Genomic DNA, 25,556 nt, shown 5'->3' with positions numbered 1-25,556 from the left:
CTGCAGATACAAAGTGGAATAAATTTTTGTATCTTTTCCTCTGCACAAATCTAGTTTTACTCCATAGGGTTGAGGGAATTCAGCTGGGTTTAGGCAGAGCAGAAAAATATAAACTGTTGTACAAGTAGAACTCTGTCTGCTTAACTTTGCATTTAACCTGGTATATTAATAATCAGAATATTTTTTTTGCTACAAAAAGTGCTGGTGTTATGAAAAGTGCTGGTGTTCCATTTTTTAAAGGAAATACAAATACTACCAGTGCTTTACCCTTAGCATTTGTCTCATTTGAAACTATTTTTTCCTTATATTTCAGGCAGCCTTTCAGCTCTTCTGAGATCAAAATGGGGACCATTGAAAGATAACGAACAGACCATTGGTTTCTACACCAAGCAGATTCTTGAAGGATTAAAATACCTCCATGATAATCAAATTGTGCATAGAGATATAAAGGTGGGTATTGCTATGTACTATAAATTGTAAAGGAAGATTTCTTTGTAGAAAGATCTGGTATGAATGCATGTAAAATTATTTTATAAATATGAAATTAGTTCAACTTCTCTGAAAGAAAAAAGTCTCAATCCCCATTTGATCACAGTAAATAAATTTGATCACAGTTCAGAAATCTGAACAGATATCCACTAGTATGAATGCATTGGAACTGATTTAGTTCTTAGAGTTTTAAGGATTAATGGATGGTATGAAATGATGATGGATAAGTTATTTGCAATTTAGAGGGGTAGCCTAGCTGGAATTCTCCTCTGAATTCAGCCTTGTTTTAGTTGGTGTTTCTTCAAAAGGTTTTGGAAAAAGCATGGCATCTGTCAGACAAAAGGAACCAGATCAGAGAAATGTTTATTGCTTTTCGCCTATTTACAAAAATCTTGCCAGACTAAGTGCACTCACTATAGCAAAATTTAGAGGCTGCTTTTTCCTTCCTTTCAATGATTCCCGGTTAGCCAATACATTGATAAAAAATAATTTAAACACACAATATTAGGTATAGAAAATAATTTTCCCTACAGTTTTTGAATTGCCCTATTTTATTGTCTCTCACCCCCCCACCCCCCCGCCCGTTACCACTATTTTTAGAAGGTAATTAGAGATACTAGTTCAGCATTCAGTAATGAAGAAAACATCAGAGATGTAATCTAGTGTCAAAGGTGTAGCAACATCTACTTCATTCATAATCACTTCCCAGCATTCATTTTAAATATACATTGTTTTGTGTTGTCATTAATAAGGTAAAACAGTGATCTCAAATGTTCTCTTTCCCCAGGGAGATAATGTTCTTATCAACACATACAGTGGAGTGTTAAAGATTTCAGATTTTGGCACATCGAAGAGACTTGCTGGAATCAATCCTTGCACTGAGACTTTCACAGGTATGTTCTAAATTTGAAAGCATATTGTAAAGTTCCTAATTTCAATGTCTGGAAGAATGTTGAATGTTCATAAATTGAACATAGTCTTTCGGATTCCTAGTGAATATAACATGCTCATTTTATTTGCCTTATTTAGGAAAAATATGCCCCCTCTCTTCAGTGATTTAACTATATGTAAATCTTAAAAAGTGTAAATTAAGAAAACTTACATTGGAAAAGACATTAATGATGTAGTGCACATAAATAGAAATAATCATCTGTTGATGTGCATAGAAATCTCCATTAGTGGAGCTGCTGATACAATTCTACAGAGGAATAATTGAGTCTTGATAAATCCACAGTAGCTGAATTTAAACATGCCTGGGATAAACATATATCCATCCTAAGATAAAATACAGAAAATAGTATGAGGGCAGACTAGATGGATCATGAGGTCTTTTTCTGCCATCAGTCTTCTATGTTTCTATTATCTGCACCTCCATGACTGTCTGGTTTGGTTCTTCAACCCAACAAGACCGACACAGACTTTAGAGGATAATCAGAACTGCAGAAAGAACAATTGCTGCCAACCTGCCTTCCATTGAGGACCTGTATTCTGCCTGAGTCAAAAAGAGGGCTCTGAAAATATTTTCTGACCCTTCGCATCCTGGACATAAACTATTTCAACTCCTACTCTCAAATCTTCGCTACAGAGCACTGCACACCAAGACAACTAGACACAAAAACAGTTTTTTCCTGAACGCCATCACTCTACTAAACAAATAATTCCCTCAACACTGTCAGACTTTTTACTAAATCTGCACTTCTATTTCTACTAGTTTTTTCTCATCATTCCTATCATCCTTTTCCTCCCACTTAGGACTGACTGTAACGTGTTGCTTGTATCCTAAGATTTTTATTAATATTGATTATTTCTTCATTGCTTATTTGACCTCTATGACAATCATTAAGTGTTGTACCACATGATTCTTGACAAATGTATCTTTTTTTTAATCTACGCTGAGAGCATATGCACCAAGACAAATTCCTTGTGTGTCCAATCACACTTGGCCAATAAAAAATCTATTCTATTCTATTCTATTCTATTCTACTGTTATCAGCAATATTCCTAAGAATTGATTTAGAGGAAGTATAAACTATTTAATCAGTCTGATATTCTGGTCCAATTAAAGGCCATACAATAAGCTGATTTAGGAACTGGGTGTGCTCTGACTCAGTGTTCAATATTATGGCTAGCAATTATATGCATTTACACAAACATTAAATTTTATAGTGAATTTATATTTTTATAGAAAAGAAAAACAACATTAATGTAACTTTGAAACAGTGACTAGATTTAGTTACAGTTTTTAAATTTAATAGATACAGCTTTGTGATTAGCCTTTTTATACTTTGTATTCCCAAATGTTGGATTCCATTTCCAATCTTACTTATTATTGGATATATTGAAAAAGCCTGGTGGGAACTATTCAAAATAAGTTTTTAAAAATCTCCATTGCACCCAGTTGCTCTTTTGGCTTGTGTCATACAGTATTCAGGACACCTGTGTATACAGCATGTTACAGACACCTATGCTGAACCATATTATGGAAATTATTGCTCTGCCATTGGAATATTTGTAAGCTTTCTGTTTGGTAGCTCTTCAAAAACAGCATAATGTATAAATAGCTCTTTTTTCTGTATGTTTACTGTAGTGGATACTTTTGAGACTACTATGGAACTAAACCCAGTGATCCTTAAAACTATTACAAAATTACAACAAGATCAGGTAGAAAAAAACTAGATTTTTTGAGTCATCTGTTCTTGGTCTTGAATTAAAAATACAAAGTCAGCACACACAATAATTTTTACAATCATAAACTCAGTGTTTTGCTGCTTTTTATTTTTTCTTATATGAGAAATTCAGAGTTTGTTGTTAGCAAAGACAGTTTTTTATTTTTTATTGGAGAACATTGTGCACTGAATAATACTTTTTAAAGCACAGCCAGGTTTTATTCATGTTCCAAATCTGTTGATGGATCAGTCCTGACATCTTCAGGCTATCACATGGCTATGCTTGCATGGTTATTTCAGTGTTGTCCCTTTATACCCAAACTGGCACAGGATGGTTATTATTTTTAATGCATATTTGAAATAACAAAATATTTAAGATATCTGCTCTTGCTGAGAACGAACACACACACACACAATATGTTAATGGCATTCTCCTTCCCACACTGTAAGAAAAGGATGAAAAAAAATAAAGTGTCTGTTAACTCCCACCGCCCCAAATCCTGTGTAGAATGGAAAATGCTTTGATCTATCTTTTCTATAGCATTCTTAGGGGCAATACGTCTGACATGACATTCAACTTATATAAACTAAGATTATCATCATATTCTCCCTGTAATGTTCCCTTTTGCATTTAAGAAAATAAGTGTTTTTGGTTTTGTTTAATCACGTTTTGTTAACTTAATTTCATGTCTTGGTTTGCAAAGAGGAATTCAATCACAGTTTGTTGATTTCACTGTAATTGAGAGATTAGATTAGAAGCATTTAAAGACAAATCATAAGTGCAAAGCCAGTATGAAATACAATCTATTAAACTAGAATAATTGAGTCTTAAAAAGGAAAGGTAGGTGGGACACTTGAAACAGTCTAATGTGCCATATATTGACAGAAACGTACATGTAAAATCTGAAATTTCAATTAATACGTGTCTTCTTTCAATTTGTTGTTAAATATGCATAAAATACATCTGTTTTTCACAGGTACTCTTCAGTATATGGCACCAGAAATAATTGATAAAGGACCAAGAGGTTATGGAAAGGCTGCAGATATCTGGTCCTTAGGCTGTACAATTATTGAAATGGCCACAGGGAAGCCTCCATTTTATGAATTAGGAGAACCACAAGCAGCCATGTTTAAGGTTAGTTTAGATAATTACTCTTTTCTGAAAAGAGGAGGAAAAAGGAAAATAAACTATATCAAGGCTGTGTTGAAAAAAATAAGATGATATGATAATTGGCTAGAGGGGGAATGTTACAGCACACAGTGGTACCTTGTCTTACAAACGCCTCTAGTAACAAACTTCGAGATACGAATCCAGTGTTTAAGATTTTTTTGCCTCTTCTTCTGAACTATTTTCACCTTACGAACCCGAGCCGGTTTTTTCACCTTACGAACCCTCCGGACTTCCGTTGCCAGGATTCCCCTGAGCCTCCCCTCGCTGGGAATCCATGGCTCTGGACTTCCGTTGCCAACCAAAGTGCCCGTTCTTGCATTGCTGGGATTCCCCTGAGACTCCCCTCACTGTCATTCCCTTCATCTGTGCTGGCGCTGCTCTGAATCCCAGCGAGGGGAGGCTTAGGGAAATCCCAGCAATGCAAGAATGGGCGCTTTGTCTGGCAACGGAAGCCTAGAGATGGGGATTCCCAGCGAGGGGAGGCTTAGGGAAATCCCAGCAATGCAAGAACGGGTGCTTTGGCTGGCAATGGAAGTCCCAGCGGCTCAAGGCAAAAGGGGTGACTTTTGGGATGGGGTCGCACGCATTATTTGCTTTTACATTGATTCCTATGGGAAAAATTGCTTCTTCTTACAAACTTTTCTACTTACAAACCTGGTCACGGAACGAATTAAGTTCGTAAGATGAGGTACCACTGTATTTTGTTCATATTTATATTCAAGTGAACATGAAAGCATGCCATAGAAAACAAAATGCTAAAATGTTATTTTGGTTATCTTTTAAAACAATAACTTTCAAAGAACAAAATATTGTTCTAAGAACCTTCAGTTAATGATATTTTTAATGTGTTAATGTCTTTTTGAGAGAAAAATAAAGAACTTCCCTCCGCAGTGAAAGATCTGTGTGTATGTTTATGTGTGTGTTTTTAAATTCGATTTTCATCTGCATTTATTAGGTTGGAATGTTCAAAATACATCCTGAGATTCCAGAATCCATGTCAGTGGAGGCAAAAGCTTTTTTGCTGAGGTGCTTTGAACCTGACCCAGACAAGAGGACCTGTGCTAATGAGCTTCTTGTAGATGAGTTCTTAAAAGTCACCAGCAAAAAAAGGAAGTCGCAGGCAAAACTAACAGGTAAAGAAATCTAACTGTTGGGAGATATTAGATTATTGGGAGTCATTATTAACAAAGCCAGGTTACTTGACAGTCTTTTGAGAATGGCAACTCAGAACCCATTATGGTTTTTAAGTAATGAGTTTTGTCAAATGCTTTTAGAATATTACATAAGTGTGTGTTTTATGTAAATACAGTATTTCCATTCTTTTAGTGCTGTAGAAATTTGATATTACAAAGTTTAACTGCATTGGAGCCCTATTATGTAAAGTGTCCTTTGTTTGACTTGAGCAATTCTGGATGTTATCTTATTTTTGTTTTATTTTCCGCAGCTCTGACACCTGGATCAAATGGTAAGCAATTAATATTCTTTTCTGACAAACTTTAAAATGTTCTGAAATATCAGATAAGTTTAACTCACAAGAAATATGTTTATGTTTATGTTTATTTAGATTTGTATGCCGCCCCTCTCCGCAGACTCGGGGCGGCTCACAACAAAGTGAAAAAACCGTTTACAACAAATCTAAATTTCTACTAAAAACATTTTAAAAACCCCATTTTCTAAACACGAATACATACACACATACCATTCATAAATTGTATATGCCCGGGGGAGATGTCTCAGTTCCCCCATGCCTGACGACACAGGTGGGTCTTAAGGAGCTTACGAAAGGCAAGGAGAGTAGAGGCAGTTCTAATCTCCTGGGGGAGTTGGTTCCAGAGGGCCGGGGCCGCCACAGAGAAGGCTCTTCCCCTGGGGCCCACCAACCGACATTGTTTAGTTGACGGGACCCGGAGAAGGCCCACTCTGTCGCTGGGATTCGTGCGGCAGTAGGCGGTCTCGGAGATATTCTGGTCCAGTGCCATGAAGGGCTTTAAAGGTCATAACCAACACTTTGAATTGTGACCGGAAGTTGATCGGCAACCAATGCAGACTGCGGAGTGTTGGTGAAACATGGGCATACCTAGGTAGGCCCATGACTGCTCTCGCAGCTGCATTCTGCACGATCTGAAGTTTCCGAACACTTTTCAAAGGTAGCCCCATGTAGAGAGCATTGCAGTAGTCGAACCTCGAGGTGATGAGGGCATGAGTGACTGTGAGCAGTGAGTCCCGGTCCAGATAGAGCCGCAACTGGTGCACCAGGCGAACCTGGGCAAACGCCCCCCTCGCCACAGCTGAAAGATGGTTCTCTAATGTGAGCTGTGGATCGAGGAGGACGCCCAAGTTGCGGACCCTCTCCGAGGGGATCAATAGTCCCCCCCCCAGGGTAATGGAAGGACAGATGGAATTGTCCTTGGGAGGCAAAACCCACAGCCACTCCGTCTTATCCGGGTTGAGTTTGAGTCTGTTGACACCCATCCAGGCCCCAACAGCCTCCAGACACCGGCACATCACTTCCACTGCTTCATTGACTGGACATATGTACGAAGAAAACATTTCTGAGAAATATTGCAAAAACTATTCATTAGATTTCTACATATATTACATATCTGACATACACACACGTATGTACGTACATATATATATATACATACATACATACATACATACATACATACATACATATATATCTTGACATACTGGAAAGATTATTTTTCTCTCCAATAATTCAGAGTTGTAAACACAACTGATACATTATAACTCACTTGTTAAAAGTGAGATACAGTAGTATCTTAATACTCAATTGCTTTGAAACAGTTAATACAATTCTTTCATCCAAGATAAAATAAACTCCTGGATGTCTTAATATATAGAATATATGTATTGGGGAGAACACTTATATTCAATTCTTGCAGTTTGCTCTCCATATATATTTGTACTCATCACATTTTGACGTGAACATTTTGTCACGGTATTCATCATTTGTTTGGTACTCAATACATATCTTAGAACTTGTTGATGTCAGCTGCCTTGTGACTGCTACATTATTCCTTGTGGGGAAAAATTGTTTGGTACTCATCGTTTTAGGTACTCACAGCACCTCACAGAACCAATTAATGATCAGTACGAAGGTACCATTGTACTTTTTTCTTATCACAGAGTAACTCTTTTCTGCGTGTCACACTGTGTATTGCCAGCCCCAGAGACATTCAGAGACATTCAGTAATTACTTAGTTAACACTGTGTATGTTAGTTAGCTCCGCCCATTATGATGTAAAATCCTGTCTGTCATACAAGCATCACTTCGTTTCTTCTTCGGAAGAATCCATCTTCTTTTATTGTTCTCAAAGATGTAGCACGCATCTCAGATGCCTGAAACAGGCATTAGCTATTTTTATTGTTTTCTAAATAAAAGTAACTTCGTTTGAAAGCTGTTTCTGTACATAAATCCATCGCCTCCAGATTTGATTTATTATAGTCCACGCGGGCTGTAATTTATCTCCTAAATCTGACATTGCGCTCCTGCCATCATTTTGGAATTGTACGCAGTTAATACAATTCTGTCATTCAAGATAATATAACCCCTGGAAGATCTGAGTAGGTAGATTGTATATATTGGGGAGAATTGTTATGTTCAATCATTTGCTACAGTTTTCTCTCCCTATATATCTTGATCATACGTTCTTTCCTATTTCATTGGGCAGAATATCTTCGAAGCATATCCTTGCCTGTTCCTGTTCTTGTGGAAGACACAAGCAGTAGCAGTGAATATGGTTCAGTTTCACCTGACAATGAATTGAAACTCGACCCCTTCTCCTTTAAAATGAGGGCCAAATCCTGTGGTGATAAGGAAGGGAAAGGACTAAGGTCTCTTTTTCTAAGGTAATTGTCCAGGTAATATCCATGCTAGGTTATGAAAAAGGAAACCCCCTTTTAGAAAGGAGTTTCTTCAGGACAGTTTCTTCTGTTAAATATTCGCAGCATCCCTGATGAGAATTTTGAGGACCACAGTGCTCCTGCTTCACCAGAAGAGAAGGATTCTGGCTTTTTTATGCTAAAAAAGGACAGTGAGCGAAGAGCTACCCTTCACAGAATTCTAACAGAAGATCAGGATAAGGTGGTGAGAAATCTGATGGAAGCCTTAGCTCAGGTAAAGAAATGTATGTAATACATTTAGCATTACTTTTAAAACAAAATACACTGGATAGAATGTTGGGATCAAAACATATTGCAAGTCTATATCATATTGTAGTGTACATATTCTTTATAGGTGGCAATGGGCAGGTTTTCAGGAATCCTAAAGAGCATAAATATATTTAAGTGCAAATAATTGCAAGATTATATATACAGAGCGCTGGTGAGACCACATTTGGAATACTGTGTTCAGTTCTGGAGACCTCACCTACAAAAAGATATTGACAAAATTGAACGGGTCCAAAGACGGGCTCCAAGAATGGTGGAAGGTCTTAAGCATAAAACGTATCAGGAAAGACTTCATGAACTCAATCTGTATAGTCTGGAGGACAGAAGGAAAAGGGGGGACATGATCGAAACATTTAAATATGTTAAAGGGTTAAATAAGGTTCAGGAGGGAAGTGTTTTTAATAGGAAAGTGAACATAAGAACAAGGGGACACAGTCTGTATTTAGTTGGGGGAAAGATCAAAAGCAACATGAGAAAATATTATTTTACTGAAAGAGTAGTAGATGCTTGGAACAAACTTCCAGCAGACATGGTTGATAAATCCACAGTAACTGAATTTAAACATGCCTGGGATAAACATATATTCATTGTAAGATAAAATACAGGAAATAGTATAAGGGCAGACTAGCTGGATCATGAGGTCTTTTTCTGCTGTCAGTTTTCTATGTTTCTATGTTTCTATTAAACTATAGTTGCACCTTTACTTAGCTGCCATTAATGTTCCCTTATATAATGGTTTTACTTTGAGAGATCCCTTCTTAAAATGTTATTAGGAAATGCTTATAGAATTATGGAGAAAAATAACAAATCCCTTATGTATTCCGATTATCCAAACCAAAACCAATTTTTCTACAGATTTGTCAAAATAAGGCATAGAAGAGTTAAGTACTGTAGAAATTGTATATGCTTAAGTTTCTGCATTGTTAGTATTAGTTGGGGTTTCCTATTAAGTCATCATTGGTAGTATTTATAAATCAATGGCAAAATGTTATGTTGATTTTATAAAAAATAAAGTAACAAAGTCAAATTATGTATTAGATATGTAGTGACAAATGTTGCTGAAATATTTTGAGAATGTTATTCAGAATCATTTTTTTCTATATATTTTATATCAATGCAGAATTATATTATTGGCATAAGTGTTATGGTGTAATAATTTAAAAATTAAAAAGACAACTGTAAATAGGAAAGTTACGCTTTTGGATGTAACAATTATATAATGCAATTGTCCATAGTTTTCAGGATTTTCCCCCCCTAAAGTTTATGGCTTTTCAGACAACAATGAAAGTCAGGACCAGAAAAAGGCACATTGAGAGTATTGTTCTCCTTTGGGTTCCAAACTGTCAGAAAAATCTGTTTTGTTTCATATGCACAAATTGTTCTGTTTCATGTGTGCAAAGACCACTTGAAACAGTTAATCTGAAGAATATGAAAGAGGTGTGTGTATGTAAACTTTGTTAAAGAGTAGTAATAAGAAGTAGTGCAAACTATATTAAAAAGGAGAAAAAAAGAGAAATAACAAAAAAGCTAAGTGTGAGTAGAAAAGAAAATAGAAGAAAATAAGAAAAAAGAAAAAAGTTAAAGATAAAATGGTATAAGAGAGTGATATTCCACACAACAATCATAACTACAATTATATTTGAATCTCTCTCTCTCTAAGATAGAGAGAGGTACTGTATGTCATGACTTTCTTCTTTCTATAATCTATTGTTTAATCATCAAAACCATAAATCACAACTTCATTTTTTTCTTTTTTATACAAAAATTCCATAAGAGGTTTCTGTTATCAATGCATGTATCAGAAACAATTTTAAGCTTTCTTAGTTTTGAATATTTCCCAGAAAATGAATATTAATTAATTGATATTATTTAATATAGAAATTAACGAGTGGAAGAAACATGGAACTGATACCAGTTGTTGTTTTTTTTAATGACAGTGTATAAATAGACTGCAGAAGTTGCATTTTAATAGATAGATGGCACTTAGTTCATTTACTTTGGTATTCCATTATTCAACTGTGTGTATGTTTATGTCAAGTTTGAGTTCCCTTGTGGATATGTACAGAAGATCTGTTCCAGTTCTGTTCAGTCTGAACTATTATGCCAGAGATTCTAATTTTATCATTTCTAGGTCATAACATTTGAATTTACAAGGAAAAAAAAGAAAATGGTTTGTTTCAAAGTAACATTCTCTAGTGACATTTCACATATAAGGGCATACTTGAGATGCTTCCAGTCCCTTTTATAACTCAGTTTTAATTAATCAAAGGTACAGTCCATAATAAATTCTTCCAGGGGCTTCTTTTTAAATTGTTCCTTCCTCAGACAATTATAGAAGAGGAAACAAAAGCTAATTCTTACTGAAGTGATCTTGCAACCTTTACTAATGTTGACTGAGTTACTGGATGAACTATTTTGTACTCTGAAGAACTGCAAACAACATTATTGCGTTCTCTTCAAATTGACCATATAAATATTATGTTTCTCTCGTTGAATTTGACATCCTGTTTCCAACAGTCCCAATCATATACCATACTTCAAACAGAATATAAACACCATAGTAATTCTTTCAAATCCCACCCTTACTACACTAGCATTCTTAGTCTGTTATAAGATCAGGGACCATATACAACAGGGGGTATACATATATCTTTATTAACTGAAGCCTGTTGGTTTTAATGCACACTTAGTAAAGTACTAAAATATATGTAATACCGTTTTTTGGGAAAACTTCATTTAAACATGTAGTTTCATTACAAGATGGGCAGCAAATAAATAAACATGCAGAATTTATTTATTTATTCAATTTTTATGCCGCCCTTCTCCTTAGACTCAGGGCGGCTTACAACATGTTAGCAATAGCACTTTTTAACAGAGCCAGCCTATTGCCCCCACAATTCCAGGTCCTCATTTTACCCACCTCGGAAGGATGGAAGGCTGAGTCAACCTTGAGCCGGTGATGGGATTTGAACCGCTGACCTACAGATCTACAGTCAGCTTCAGTGGCCTGCAGTACAGCACTCTACCTACTGCGCCACCCCGGCTCTATTTGAATTTGAATAGGAATCTATAGTCTTAATTTTAATTAATGCTAACCAGAGTTGTATGAATGTAATTAGCTATTTTTGTTGTTCTAACAGGGTCCTGAAGAGCTTAAGTTGAAATGGGAACACATTACAACTTTAGTTGCTAGCCTCAGAGAATTTGTAAGATCAACAGATCGCAAAATCATTGCAAATACACTTTCAAAGCTGAAACTGGAGCTGGACTTTGACAGTCATGGCATTAGCCAAGTTCAGTTAGTACTCTTTGGTTTTCAAGATGCTGTAAGTATATATTTTGGGCTTGTTGTTGTACTATTACCCCTGGCCCATCTAGTCCAGCAGTCTGTTTTCACGGTGGCCAACTGCATAAGGAAGCCCATTAGTCTCCCATGATCTTCAGAGTCTTCCATGTCCATCAAGTCATGAAGAATATAAACATTTCAAAATTTCTTTAGAGGAGACTATTTAATTTAAATCAGGAGTGTCAAACTCGCAGCCTGCGGGCTGGATGTGTAACATGCTGGCCACCTCCACCCCACCCACCCCAGTTTAGCATAGGGGGGGAAAAGTCACGATACGTCACATGATAACAATTAGTCACTGATGCTGCAAGGTTCACACCCCTGGTTTAGATGAATTTATGCATGTGCATCTCTTTAATAATGATAGCTTGAGGCAGCACCCTTCTACTTCTGTATATTATGGCAAGGATTATATTTCTTGGTGAACACGATGCAACTTTCTGATCTTTCAGATCTAGAGAAAAAGGTATCATTCATTTCTCCCACCAAAATGTTGGGAGGAAGGATAGAAAGCTTTTACTGCTTCTAAAATTGAATAATAAGAGTATTGTTAAATATTTGTAGATTTCTTAGAAATCTACAAATATTTAACAATACTCTTATTATTCAATTTTATATATATTACAGTCAATGAATGGTAGCTTCTTATCATTGTGTGATATATATTTGGTAATTCCAAAAATAATTTGTATTGAAGATTTAATAATAGATTCACACATGTTTAGATATTGTTAAATATGAAAGACTGCATAGAAGATACAGATTAATTACTGCTCGTTAAGTAACTAAAATAACACAACATTTTGTGCTATTCTGGTTAGTGGAAAGAAATTATAAATTAAGTGAATCCATACAAATGGATACAAACGTTTGTCTTTCAGAAGTATTTTATTCTTCAAATATTGATCACTTGTTAAATTATAAACTGATTATTGAGGGAGAATGGTGGTAGCATATCCAGACTGAATTGTCTACATGATTGTTGTTTAAAGATTAAGAATAGCTTCACAATTCTTGTATCTCTTTCCAGGTGAATAAAGTTCTACGAACCCACAATATTAAACCACATTGGATGTTTGCACTGGATAGCATAATCCGTAAAGCTGTGCAGACTGCTATTACTATTTTAGTACCTGGTAAGATATTTGTCACTTTTTAAAATAATTTTCTGAACTAGACTACTGCATACTTAACATGAAAGAAAAGATGCAGGATTTGGTGTACTTTATGCATTTGTTTATTCCTGTTCACTTCTGAGCTGTGAATATATGTCAGTGTATTTTTACTGTTTTACATGTCCTCCTATGTATATGTCAGTGCTACCACATATCCTTTCTAGCTGATAAGATGTGGCCAGCCATAGGTTAACTTCAATAGTGGGTTTTACTTAGCTTCGCTACCAATTTGGAACTATGAACATGCATACTGCCCCGAGTCTGCGGAGAGGGGCGGCATACAAATCTAAATAAATAAATAAATAAATAAATACATGCATACATACATACATACATACATACATACATACATACATACATACATATAAAATAATAAATGCGTGCGTGCTTTATTCGCATGCAGTGCTGCGCATGTGCAGTTTGTGATAACATCTGGGCTGGTGGGTGGAGCCTCCCACCACTGCTAGTAGTTTGCCTGAACTGGGGAGAACCAGTAGTAAGCCACTGCTGGTCAACTCCCAAAGTCTCCAGGTTAGATATTTATGAATGAGAATGAAGATTGTGAATACCTGCTCAGAAACCAGTCTGGGTTTTGAATAGGTGGTTTCTACATAAGTCAATATGAACACGTGGCAAAAGACTGAATATAAATATAAAATCCTGAAAAAATTTGATTGTTCATGATGAAAGATCAAGATAATCCATTTAAGATACAAAGGTGATAGTACCTTATCTGTTGGAAGAAATGAGAGAAAAAAAGGAAAGAAACTAAAGTGCAGGAAGAGAAAGTTCAAATTCTGCATGAAAATTAATCTTCCCAAAAAATTAATGAAAGATACACATAAATAGGAGTGCGGAAAGAATTTTTGTTGCGCAAGGCTACCAAAATAGATGGAAACAAAGTTATGGGAAGAAGATTATATAAAAATACTGAATGCTGCAAAAGTGTAACATAAAGTTGGTGATGTGAATGAAGAATGGCTGTTTTGATAAAAAATAAAACAGCGTACATAGTTTTAAGTGGCTAAAAATACACAGCAGTGAGCCTTTGGCGAATTGAACATGAATGTAATAATTTAGGATAAAATTATTCTAGAATGTTTTAGATAATTTTGGGAAACCGATAATGAAATGTTAAATAGTTTCATTAACTGAAAAATGAAAACTCTGATTTTTGTGCAGAAATTCTGATTGAAAGAATAGGAAAAAATAAGTACAGTGTGGTAACAAACCAGATAATGTACATTAGTACTGCATGTTGGTGCGATGTTCGTGCTGTTGGTGGCAATCCCAAGTTATGTGTATTAAATTTTGGATTGTATGATTCAACAAGTGGTTGAACCTGAACATTAACATATCAAAACCAAGGTAGTTATGTTTGATAGAGAAAATGGAGCAAATAATGGCAAACTATATTTAAAAGCAAAGAAAAATTAGACAAACCTTTGAAAACTGTTCGGCAAAATGAAAAAAACTGATGGGGAATGTTAATATAAGATTTGTTTTCGCTGGAATATTGTTTTTATTATTGTTGTGAGCCGCCCCCAGTCTTCGGAGAGGGGCGGCATACAAATCTAATAAATTGAATTGAATTGAATTGAATTAAGATATGAAAGTGCTCGTAGAAAGATTTATTTTGATACATGATTGAGAATGGCCACATCTAAGAATTTGGTCTTGGCTATATGGAAATTAGAGTTGGGTATGTAAGGAAAAGGAAATAAATGCAGTGGGGAAATGTACTGATTTGGCATGTCTGTGGAGATTCTCAATCTTCGTAGTCATGGCCGCCCCAAAGATGTTTCCCCACAAGACAACTGTATTTTCTTGAGTTTTTTCCCCCCTTGAAAAATATTTCATTCTTGGATGAAAAGTGAAACATTTTCAAGGAATAAACAAGTTAACATTTTCATCCCTTTCTAGCACCCCTGTAAATAGCGGTTCTGAGGTTAGGGAGTTCATCATACTTGTTTCCAATTCCATTGTTGTGATAATAACCAATTCAATTTCTTACAGAGTTGAGGACGCACTTCAGCTTAGCATCTGAGAGTGATAATGCAGACCAAGATGAGATTGAAACTGAGGAGGAACATGCTCCTGACCCAGCCGTTCAGGGTCCTTGCCTTGTATTGGAGGATGCAGTAGCTACCTCAGGAGTGAGCACCCTTAGTTCAACCGTGTCTCATGATTCTCAGGCTGCCCAGAGATCTCTCAATGTTCAACTTGGGAGGCTAAAATTGGAAACTAATAGGTGAGTCTGAATTTCCCCTTTTTACAAATGGATGCGTGCATCATGTGGATGTTTTTTTCCTGGCTTTGTCTCATTTTACCTTTATCGATCAGTTTACTTTATTTCAATCCAGTTTTAGTAATGCACCAATCATGCCCTGAATAATGGAAGATGATAGGTACGCTGCCTCAGTAGGAATTACTGAGGCAAATAATAGCAAAACATGAGCATTAATGTTGAAGTTATGTGAAAAATCATGAATACCCATATTGAAGTAACATATATTTCACATTATCCTCATGCAGCTATAATTGCATACCATATTAACCAAATTAATAACACCACCAGTCATTTCATTTACAACCAGTATCAAGTTCCTACCGGTACAGATGAGGACACCTCTCCGGCGATTTTTTGCTTCTGTGCATGTGCGGAAGGAAAAAACTCACCGAAATCTCTGTCGCGCATGCGTCCCCTCGGATGCGCAGAAGCAAAACCTCGCTGGGATGAGCACGCCAGAGACCCAAAATTGTGCACACAGTGCACCAGTCACGGCAGTGGTGGCAATCCCCTGCCTGGTTACAATCATTCCTTACTCTCTGGTTCTATATGTCTTTTGAGAGGGTTTTCTTAAAAAAATAATTTCCTAATATCAAGAAAGAAGACAGAGTTCTCAGTTCTAGTAGCAGGGTGTACCACAAGAGGGCAGCACCTGTGGAAAGCACCTCCCTCCAAGTCATAGGTCTTCAAACTTGGCAACTTTAAGATTTGTGGATAACATGTGAGGTGGATAGTTATAGCAGACATTGCCTATTATTATTATTATTATTATTATTATTATTATTATTATTATTATTAATTAGATTTGTATGCCGCCCCTCTCCGAAGACTCGGGACGGCTCACAATAGTAATAAGAAACAGTGTAACAATGGGACAAATCTAATAATAAAAAATATATAAAAACCCCAACAATTAAAAACCATACAGCACATACATACCAAACATGAAATATAAAAAGCCTGGGGGAGATGTCCTAGTTCCCCCATGCCTGGCGATATAGGTGGGTCTTGAGTAGCTTGCGAAAGACAAGGAGGGTGGGGGCCATTCTAATCTCCGGGGGAAGTTGGTTCCAGAGGGCCGGGGCCGCCACAGAGAAGGCTCTTCCCCTGGGGCCCGCCAAACGACATTGTTTGGTCAATGGGACCTGGAGATCAGTGATGGCAACCCTTTTTCCCCTCAGGTGCCGAAAGCGTGAGTGCCCATACCATAATTCCCCTGCCCCCATCCCCGGAGGCCCTGTGGAGGCCTAAAACAGCCCATTTCCCAAACTCTGGTGGGCCTGGTAGGTCCATTTTCTCTCCTTCTCAGGCTCCAGAGGCAAAAATGCCTTCCCCCATTCCCTTGGAGACTCTCCAGAAGCTGAAAATGCTCCGGGTGAGCTGAAAATCAGCTGGCCAGTATGCACACACACATTGGAGCTGAGGTAGGGTAAAGGCTCAAGGCTAAAGATATGTCTCTGCATGCCACCTGTGTCACCCGTGCCATAGGTTCGCCATCACTGGCCTAGATGATCGGATTTTATTGGGAGTAACTTTTTGCTTCAAGTAGCCAGGCCCCAAGCCATAAAATGCCTTGTCATTCATAACCAACACCTCTAAAGCAGACCAACACCCATAACCAATTGTCCCTGAAGCCAGGGTAAAATTCTCCCGTTCGCTGATGTTTGTGAGTCATCAGAGAGCCAGTCGTGAAGGGAGCGCAAGGCTTTGCCCACCCACCCAGACGCTGCCATTTGGGTTCTTTCATCTTCTGTCCATGCCCAGAATGCTTTGTGCATGCACAGAGGGTAAAAGAATCCAAATTGCTGTGTCCGGAGCCTCACGTTCCCTTCACCAGCTCTCCGATGACTTACATGCATGAGGAAACAGGAGCATTTCATTCCTTAACTTGAAGCAGACTAAAAGTACTGCAATACTGATATTAGGTATATCAGCTAGGTCCAATTAGCATGATGGTCTGGGTGAGAGTGATATTTAGCACTTCCAAGAACTTTCACAACTTCATATTCTGTTTTTAAAAATCCTAAGACGGAGCAAAGTTTCTCTTGACAACTAAACAGGGGCCCTTTTGATCATAGTTTCCATCTATTATTATTCCCAGAATCTGGGAGAATCTCCTACTTCTATACTAGCTCTTTTATGGAGAAACACAACTCTCGTCATAACTAAAGATGGGAGTTTTGCAGGAGTCATTTGGCTATTTAGCCAACAGTCAATACCTGCTAGGTTTTAGCTTTTTCTTTCCTTGCAAACACTGGAAACTGTTAAAGATTCATTCTTAGGCTGAAGCTTGTGGTTTATTCTGCCATTTAGCTAAATAATTAGCAAATTATAGTGGGGTTTTTAAAAAATATTTTCTCTGACTAAATTTTTAATCAGGGTGTTTTCTTCCTATGGTTGCTAAGTTCTGCCCAGAAATGCTTATGCAATAGGCAGAGAGAAATGATGTAATGAAATAAATAGATTAACTTAAGGAGATATTAGTCACACACAAGCACAAAAGGGCCTACTGTGTTTGTGGTCCAGATAACCTTTTCTTGGCAGACGGTAGAAGCTTGTTCTTACAGTTGAAGTATGCCTAAGGGTATTGGGAGGGTGTTTGACCATTGCTAATGCAATACTGAAACAGCTCTACTCTTCAAAAATATTGATTGGCTCTTAACAAATACCGTAAATAATGATGCTTAACTCCTTCTCATTTCCCTTTCGTTTCTAACAGATTACTAGAAGAGCTAGTGCAGAAGGAAAGAGAATTTCAAGCCCTCCTGCACCAGGCTATAGAAGAAAAAGAACAGGAGATCAAACATCTAAAGCTTAAAACTCAACCAATAGGTGCTTATTTGAACTCCTCAAAAGTAATTGCTCTTCACAGCACTTTCCAAACCAATATAGTCAAACCTTCCAGTATACTGCTTTTGTTCCCATTAGCAGTGGTGGGCAGCAGCCGGTGCACTTTGATGCTCCGTCCCGGTAGGAAACTCTGGGATGTGTGCACATCTGTGCGCCCCCATGCAATATTTGGCTTCTGCGCATGAAATTTTGGCGATGTTCACCAATTTTTTGCTTCTGCACATGCACAGAAGCAAAAATATCGGCGAAAATTGCCAAAATCCCATTTGCACATGTGTCTTCACGCGAGTTTTCGCTTGCTGGACATGCGCAGAAGCCAAATCTCACATGGGGGCACCCATCGGGCACGCGCACGCCCTGGCGGCCTCAGAGGGCGCATCAGTAGGAGGTAAGATGAGCGCCCGCCCCCCCAACTTAGTGATCTATAAATCAAACAGTCATCCCATACTTTTAATGGGAAGAAAAAATCCAGTTGGGTCACATAATAATACAGTGATGGGGTAACCAGAACACTGTATGTGTCAATTGGAAAAGGCTTCTCTGGTAGTGAATCATGCTTGATAGGACTGGAATTTCAACCAAGGCTCAGCGGATGCTGTGCCTAGACGACAGCAGAACAGACCTTTCCAGGTATCCAGGAAGGATATATTATGATGTCAGCAAGATTGAGGGAATGATCATTTCCTGTTGAAAGCAGAGCAATGTAGCTGGGTGAATGTGGTAGGTGGGTTTTTTAAAATTATACAGAGTAGAAATTTCACTAGATACAATTAACTGCTGCTTAATTTTTCAATAGTGAATAGGGCTTGACCTTCTTCCTTCCTTCTCCCAACTTTCTGCTTTCAAAAAAGTCAAGACCTTTTTGTTAGCATATAGCAGTGTTTCCCAACTTTGGCAACTTGAAGATATTTGGACTTCTGGGAGTTGATGTCCAAATATCTTCAAGTTGCCAAGGTTGGGCAACACTGGCATATAGCATGGAGAAAGGGGATAGAATGTTGAGAGAGAGATAATTTGCATATTGGTATGTAAATCAATTTTTGGCAGTTGGAAGATTGGAATTCTGGGGGATTCCTATGCTGACTGTTGGTGAATCTGCATCATAGAGAGCAGATGTAGAGAGAAATTTAGTTATACTGTCAAGTTGTTTATTTGTGTAAATATGAAACCAGTTCAATGAGAGAAGAAGTAAAAGCATAAGATTTATATTGGAGTCATTGTATCTATATCACGGTTCTTCTATAAATAGACTGCTGTATGAAGTGAAGAACATCACTTATAACCATAAATAACATCGAAATCCAACACTTTCCCTTAAACTAAGAGTCTTTTCAGTTTAAACTAAAGTACACACACACACACACACACACACAGCTTTTAAATATGGATTTTTATTTTTATCTGCCATTGAATTGCTATTGATACAAATGAAATTCTGGATCTTTTTTTATTTTGGTCCGATTTAGCGTGCAGGCTTTACAGTCTTATAAGAGAATTCCTAAGAAATTTAATGGAATTCAGTATATATTTATATCTGTAATCCACAAAATCCATGGCTGAAATGTTCACTGTATTTGTACAGATTAAATATTTATTTATTCGGAGAGGGGCGGCATACAAATCCAAATAATAAATAAATAAATAAATAAATAAATATTTAAACTGTTATAACATGCTGCTTTCAGAAGAGATTCCTTCTCTTGAAAACATTTTTGGGGCTAATTAAGGTTAATTATGGTTTGAATCATCATTAAAACCAACTGAATACTGAAATTCATAATCCTTAGGAGATGTTGCACTTACATGTACAGGGCTAATTTTAAGATCACTCTTAAAATTATAAATATGTCCCATCATCCCCAACCAGTTTGCACCATAATAACAAGACTTGCTGAGGGTGATGATGATTCTAGTTCAACTACACTGGAATGCCTCAGAATGGAGTGAGTGATGTGTAATTTTTATGTATTCTTCTGGAAAAGAAGTAGCTATATTTGGAATTGTGTATAATCTTATAACTATAGTAACTTGTGTCAACATTTTTCTAGATATTCCTGGCTTGTCTGTTTCTCACTTTAGTACACAGGACAGAGAAATTGAAGATCCAGATCTTATTAATTGGCTGAGAGATCATGGTGCTGACAAAGAAACTATAAGCAGGGTAGGAAATACGTTTCTTGGGTCTTTTTTAAATTATTATTTTGTTCAGTGTCTAAGAAGCGCTGAACATTTAATTCTAGTTTTGTTTGCAATTTAGAAGAATAAATATAATGTTTGAAAAACAAAACCAGGTAAAGCATGTATTACTTTTACATTGACATCAATAAGCCCGGAACTCCTAAATAGCATTATTTCATTAATTGAATGTTTGACCATGCTTAATTGTATTTCTTTGTAGTGGTTGACCTTGAGAATTCAGCTCATTTCAGTCTCAGTTAGTTTTTGTAACATTGATAAAATGCAATGTGCCATAAAATGAATCGCTGTATTAAACAGTTTTATATGTATGCTGTATTAAATATCTTGATACCACAACGCACATTTCAAGACAAATACGTTTTTAATTAAATGCATATTATAAAAATTAATGCATATTATAAAAAACAAAATGCACAAACAGAATAAAAAATTACAACTCCATCAACATAACTTTTACTCTTTTTAAAGTTTCTAGCAGAAGAATATACATTGACGGATGTACTCTACTATGTTACCAGGGATGATTTAAAATGCCTTAGACTCAGGTAAGTATTTTTAAAATAATTTATACTATTCATGTAGATAATTATTTAATGAAAACTCTAAAGAGTAGTTCAAATCTTAAATAAAAAATACTTTATTTTAATTGTTTACCTATATAATAAATCGTGCATATGTTTTAAGAGATTTTCCATAAAATTATTATAATACAGAGAAAAAGCATTATACATGTCAAGTACATAGCAATACAGTATGTGGAAAGATAAAAAAACAGAGTCCACTTTGCACTTTGTAGCTGAGCATATGTTAGTTTTATAATCTAAAAAATGTTACTTTGTGCGTAAGGTAACATAGTTTCAATTAGACAGGCTAAATCACAAGTATTCTAGCTTCTAAATTCTTCAGATATTTATTTGAGTTACATTTAATGCTCTACAAATAAGCCTTTGCTTGAAGAACATTTTTTTTTTCCTGTTCCCAAATCCACCCAGTAGATCAGTTTGAAGAAATCACGACACCTTCCCATTGAAAATTGAATGTCTGGGAACAATAAGGTCAATATGACAAATACCGTTTAGCCAAGACCACTTCATAAATTTGATAATTGAAATAAACTTTAGGGATGCTGATGAACTATTAATAGGGCCATGGGACATTGACTAAATAAGAAGCATTCACATTGGTATTTTACAATAGTTTTTTCCCCCCACAGTGCAATTGCTAAATTATTTATGCAAATCATCATAGTACAGTACATCCATTCTCATTTGTTGCTTTTAACTAAATAAAAATGACCACAATCTCTGACTTACTTCCTCCTTCCCTTATCTTTTCTTGAATCTAGTCCTTAGCCTAAAGCAAAAAAATTTCCTTGGTGAAATGGTATATTTGATTTTTAAAAAATATATGAAAAACATTAACTGCTGGGTTCAGTTAATTATACAGAGCATTACAGGTTCAGCATTGCTGAAATGGTAATAGGTCAGTCTATTGCCCAGAATTAAAGCCACTGGATACTGAATGTTAGAAAAGATTGGAAAGGTAATGAAATGTATTTTTAAAGCATTGACTTTAAGCTAAAATACAAGTTTTAACATTGTGAGACCAAAAAAAAGTCATGGAGATATTTCTACCAAGCTTAATTGGAGTTTCTGAGAGGAGGGGTATTTTTAATTAGAATGAAATAATATATTAATAAGGACAGCAGCATATAAAAATCTATTACCATATGCAGACATGATTTTTTTTAAAAAAAAGAACATAAAATGTAAGCGTGAATTGAAGCATCTTAGCCTGGTGCAGAAAAGTCATTAAAGCATACCAGAAACAGAATCCCCCCACGTTCCCACCATAATCATGTGCTTCATTTCACTTGTTCATGATTAGGAACTAAAATTACTGACTACATAATTTAATTGCTGGATTAACCCATTTTTCTGGATCTGCAGATTAGGTTGAATCATAAACAGTCAAATGACCTGGGTTCACACATAATCAGTCACCAAAACACTAACCAAGGTTAAAAATAAGCTAGTCCATTATGTTGTATAAATATAGCTGTTAAGATCAGGGGTGGGTTCTGCTTACCTTCCCCGCTTGCGTGTGTCGCTTCCCAGAAATGACCCTCTGTGCATGCGCAGTACTATAAAGAAAAGCTTCTGTGCATGTGCAGAAGCAAAAAACAAAATGGCGGTGCCTATGACGCTGCCGAGAGAACTGGCTCAGGTTCATGCTAGGCATGAATCGCTGCTGGTTCCAGTGACGCAGGCTGTCAAGTTATTAACGATTCTGTAGAACTGGTCCGAACCGGGTGAACAGTGCAATCAGGCGGTAGGGAAAGCAAGTAGGATGCTTGGCTGCATAGCTAGAGGTATAACAAGCAGGAAGAGGGAGATTATGATCCCGCTATATAGAATGCTGGTGAGACCACATTTGGAATACTGTGTTCAGTTCTGGAGACCTCACCTACAAAAAGATATTGACTGAATTGAACGGGTCCAAAGACGGGCTACAAGAATGGTGGAAGGTCTTAAGCATAAAACGTATCAGGAAAGACTTAATGAACTCAATCTGTATAGTCTGGAGGACAGAAGGAAAAGGGGGGACATGATTGAAACATTTAAATACGTTAAAGGGTTAAATAAGGTCCAGGAGGGAAGTGTTTTTAATAGGAAAGTGAACACAAGAACAAGGGGACACAATCTGAAGTTAGTTCGGGGAAAGATCAAAAGCAAGATGAGAAAATATTATTTTACTGAAAGAGTAGTAGATCCTTGGAACAAACTTCCAGCAGACGTGGTTGATAAATCCACAGTAACTGAATTTAAACATGCCTGGGATAAACATATATCCATCCTAAGATAAAATACAGAAAATAGTATAAGGGCAGACTAGATGAGGTCTTTTTCTGCCGTCAGACTTCTATGTTTCTAAACTCACCTCTGGTTAAGATTCACTAATCTGGTTATGCATATTAAGTTTTTTACTACAGCTGGTGTTTTGCGATAATTGATACTGACTAAAAATTGCTATGCCTTATTTTTTTTTTACAGGGGTGGGATTATATGCACGCTGTGGAAGGCAATCTCTGATTTTCGAGAGAAGCATACTTGCCCCTGAACAGAGGTGAACTTCCATCTCAACACAGAACAGGATGTTTCCTGCAAGATTTTTTCTCCCAAGAGATGCTGTTGCACTTTAATCCAGTATTTGTTTACTGTTGCTAAAGAACACTGCAGCTTTCTGGCTGCAACTATTCTTATTCTTCTTGAAAAAAATTGGTCTCCAACATTAAATATTATTTTATCTTTAAGTATTTTCAGGAATTTTCTCCTTTTCTAGCATAATATTTAGCAAGATTAGTCCTATTCAGACTATTAGCCATATTCACATAATATGGTCGACCAAAGGAACCTTGAGGTACTTAATTGAAACTCCTATGCCAGTTGTGCATGATCATCAGCGACCTATTGTAGAGCTTCGTAGTCACTGCATAGAGCAGGGGTGTCAAACTCACAGTGTCATGTGATGTATCAGCACTTTTTTTTCTCCTTCACTAAACCGGCTGTGGGCATATCTGGCCCGGGGTGGAATTTGACAGCCCTGGCATAGAGGGTCACCGAGCTAACACACCCTGCTTGTTTACCTCTCTTATCATTTGTCAAATTTGATTTACATTTTTTTTTTTTAATTAGTGAGATGAAGGAGAAAAAAAATGACAGACAAAGCTCTGATTTAGCAAGGCCTTTCTAGGATTTTATCTCTGTATCAAAAATGGGGAAAGAGAGTTAGTGCTTTATTAATCTTATCAAATCTATTTCTTTATCTGTCTACAAATGACTAGAACTTTAGCCCACTACAATCCCCAAGAGTTAGTTGATTAGATTACAGTATTACAGAAAGGTAAAAGATGGCTTCCAGGCCTGACACACATAATACTTCAGTCTCCCTTCACAATCAGTTAAAACAGTGGTTCTCACCCTTCCTAATGTTGTGACCCCTTAATACAGTTCCTCATGTTGTGGTGACCTCTTAACTACAAGTCTAGCGCCAATTCTCCCAACAGAGATTTAAATTAATTGGCAGGAAGGTCAGAGGGACACTCCCCACTGTAAATGCCTGATTGGTTGGATTGTAAAAATATGTTCCAAGGCACCAGAATAAAAGCTTTAGTTCCTAATACCATGGGAAATTTGTCTTTTCCCATGGTCTTAGGTGACCCCTATGAAATTGTCATTTGATCCCCAAAGGGGTCCTGACTCTCAGGTTGAGAACCACTGATTTAAAACATATTCTGCATTCAGGGATTTTGTAAGGTTGTATACAACTTTGTATTACTAACACAAAATCAAATGTGAAAATTAACTCTACAGGTTAAGGTTTGTAACCAGGGCCTGTATAGGCATGGTGTTTCTGGGACCCTAGCTTGGTTGGAATAAGAGGTATCTGTTCATTTATGAGAGTTTTTGGATGCAACCCAAAGCATTCTTGAAGTGAAAGATTGCAGACAAAGATGACCCATGAGTATTGCCTTTTGAGGACTACATGTTTTGCTTAAGATCCTTGGACGTTTTCCTAAACTGAGATGGAATCCATAAGTGAAATGTTAATGTAGAACATATTTGATAGTTTTTCCTTGTAGTTTGTTGACCTTTACACCACTTGGTATTTAACAATCCTTTCTTAAATGTCATATTGTTTTATTTTTAGTAACTTAAATCCCAGTTTTTGGTGTATTTGTGTCTTTTTAGTGTTGTTTATGTATTATTGAACTGTACCAGTTACATATGCCTGAATTACATATAGTACTGTTAGCTTGTTTTAAAGCTATCCATTGTGATACACATTTAAGAAATAAAGAATTATACAAAATGTGGGCATATTTCTTGATTACTTTAAAAATAAGTTATGGTTTTAAAAATGAAGGAAATTTAAGAAGATGATGGTAAAACAAATGAAAATAGAAATATTGATCAGAAAAAGAATGACTATCTGGAGTTGCTCTAGTACAGTATTACACAGCAATTACCAGGGATTGCATATAAATGTGAAAAACCTTTAGTGATTGAAGAGTACAACTACAAAGGATGCCTGCGAATTAACACAGAGAAGTTATTAAATATATATGATGTGATAATATATTGATTAAATGTGAGTGTATTTTTAATCTTTG

General features: G+C 36.5%; 1 protein-coding gene across 2 annotated transcripts in view; it reads left to right on the top strand.

The window, feature by feature from the left end:
- The window catches only part of MAP3K5 (mitogen-activated protein kinase kinase kinase 5), a 142,745-nt gene extending 117,490 nt beyond the window's left edge, over positions 1–25,255 (top strand). For both annotated transcript variants that reach the window (XM_070733590.1, XM_070733591.1), the window contains exons 17-30: positions 314–450; positions 1,277–1,382; positions 4,133–4,290; positions 5,282–5,459; positions 5,771–5,791; positions 8,025–8,202; positions 8,302–8,470; positions 11,664–11,849; positions 12,900–13,005; positions 15,061–15,295; positions 18,054–18,166; positions 20,233–20,345; positions 20,852–20,928; positions 23,437–25,255. In XM_070733590.1, coding sequence (XP_070589691.1) covers positions 314–450; positions 1,277–1,382; positions 4,133–4,290; positions 5,282–5,459; positions 5,771–5,791; positions 8,025–8,202; positions 8,302–8,470; positions 11,664–11,849; positions 12,900–13,005; positions 15,061–15,295; positions 18,054–18,166; positions 20,233–20,345; positions 20,852–20,928; positions 23,437–23,503 — 1,844 coding nt within the window. In that variant the 3' untranslated portion in view covers positions 23,504–25,255. The remainder of the gene's footprint in view (positions 1–313; positions 451–1,276; positions 1,383–4,132; positions 4,291–5,281; positions 5,460–5,770; positions 5,792–8,024; positions 8,203–8,301; positions 8,471–11,663; positions 11,850–12,899; positions 13,006–15,060; positions 15,296–18,053; positions 18,167–20,232; positions 20,346–20,851; positions 20,929–23,436) is intronic.
- Positions 25,256–25,556: the final 301 nt, after the last annotated feature.

The sequence above is a fragment of the Erythrolamprus reginae genome, chromosome 1 (genome assembly GCF_031021105.1).
Source record: "Erythrolamprus reginae isolate rEryReg1 chromosome 1, rEryReg1.hap1, whole genome shotgun sequence".
NCBI classification, from domain to species: Eukaryota; Metazoa; Chordata; class Lepidosauria; order Squamata; family Dipsadidae; genus Erythrolamprus; species Erythrolamprus reginae.
The sequence above is the reverse complement of the archived record's forward strand: the minus strand, read 5'-3'. Positions and strand labels throughout refer to the sequence as shown.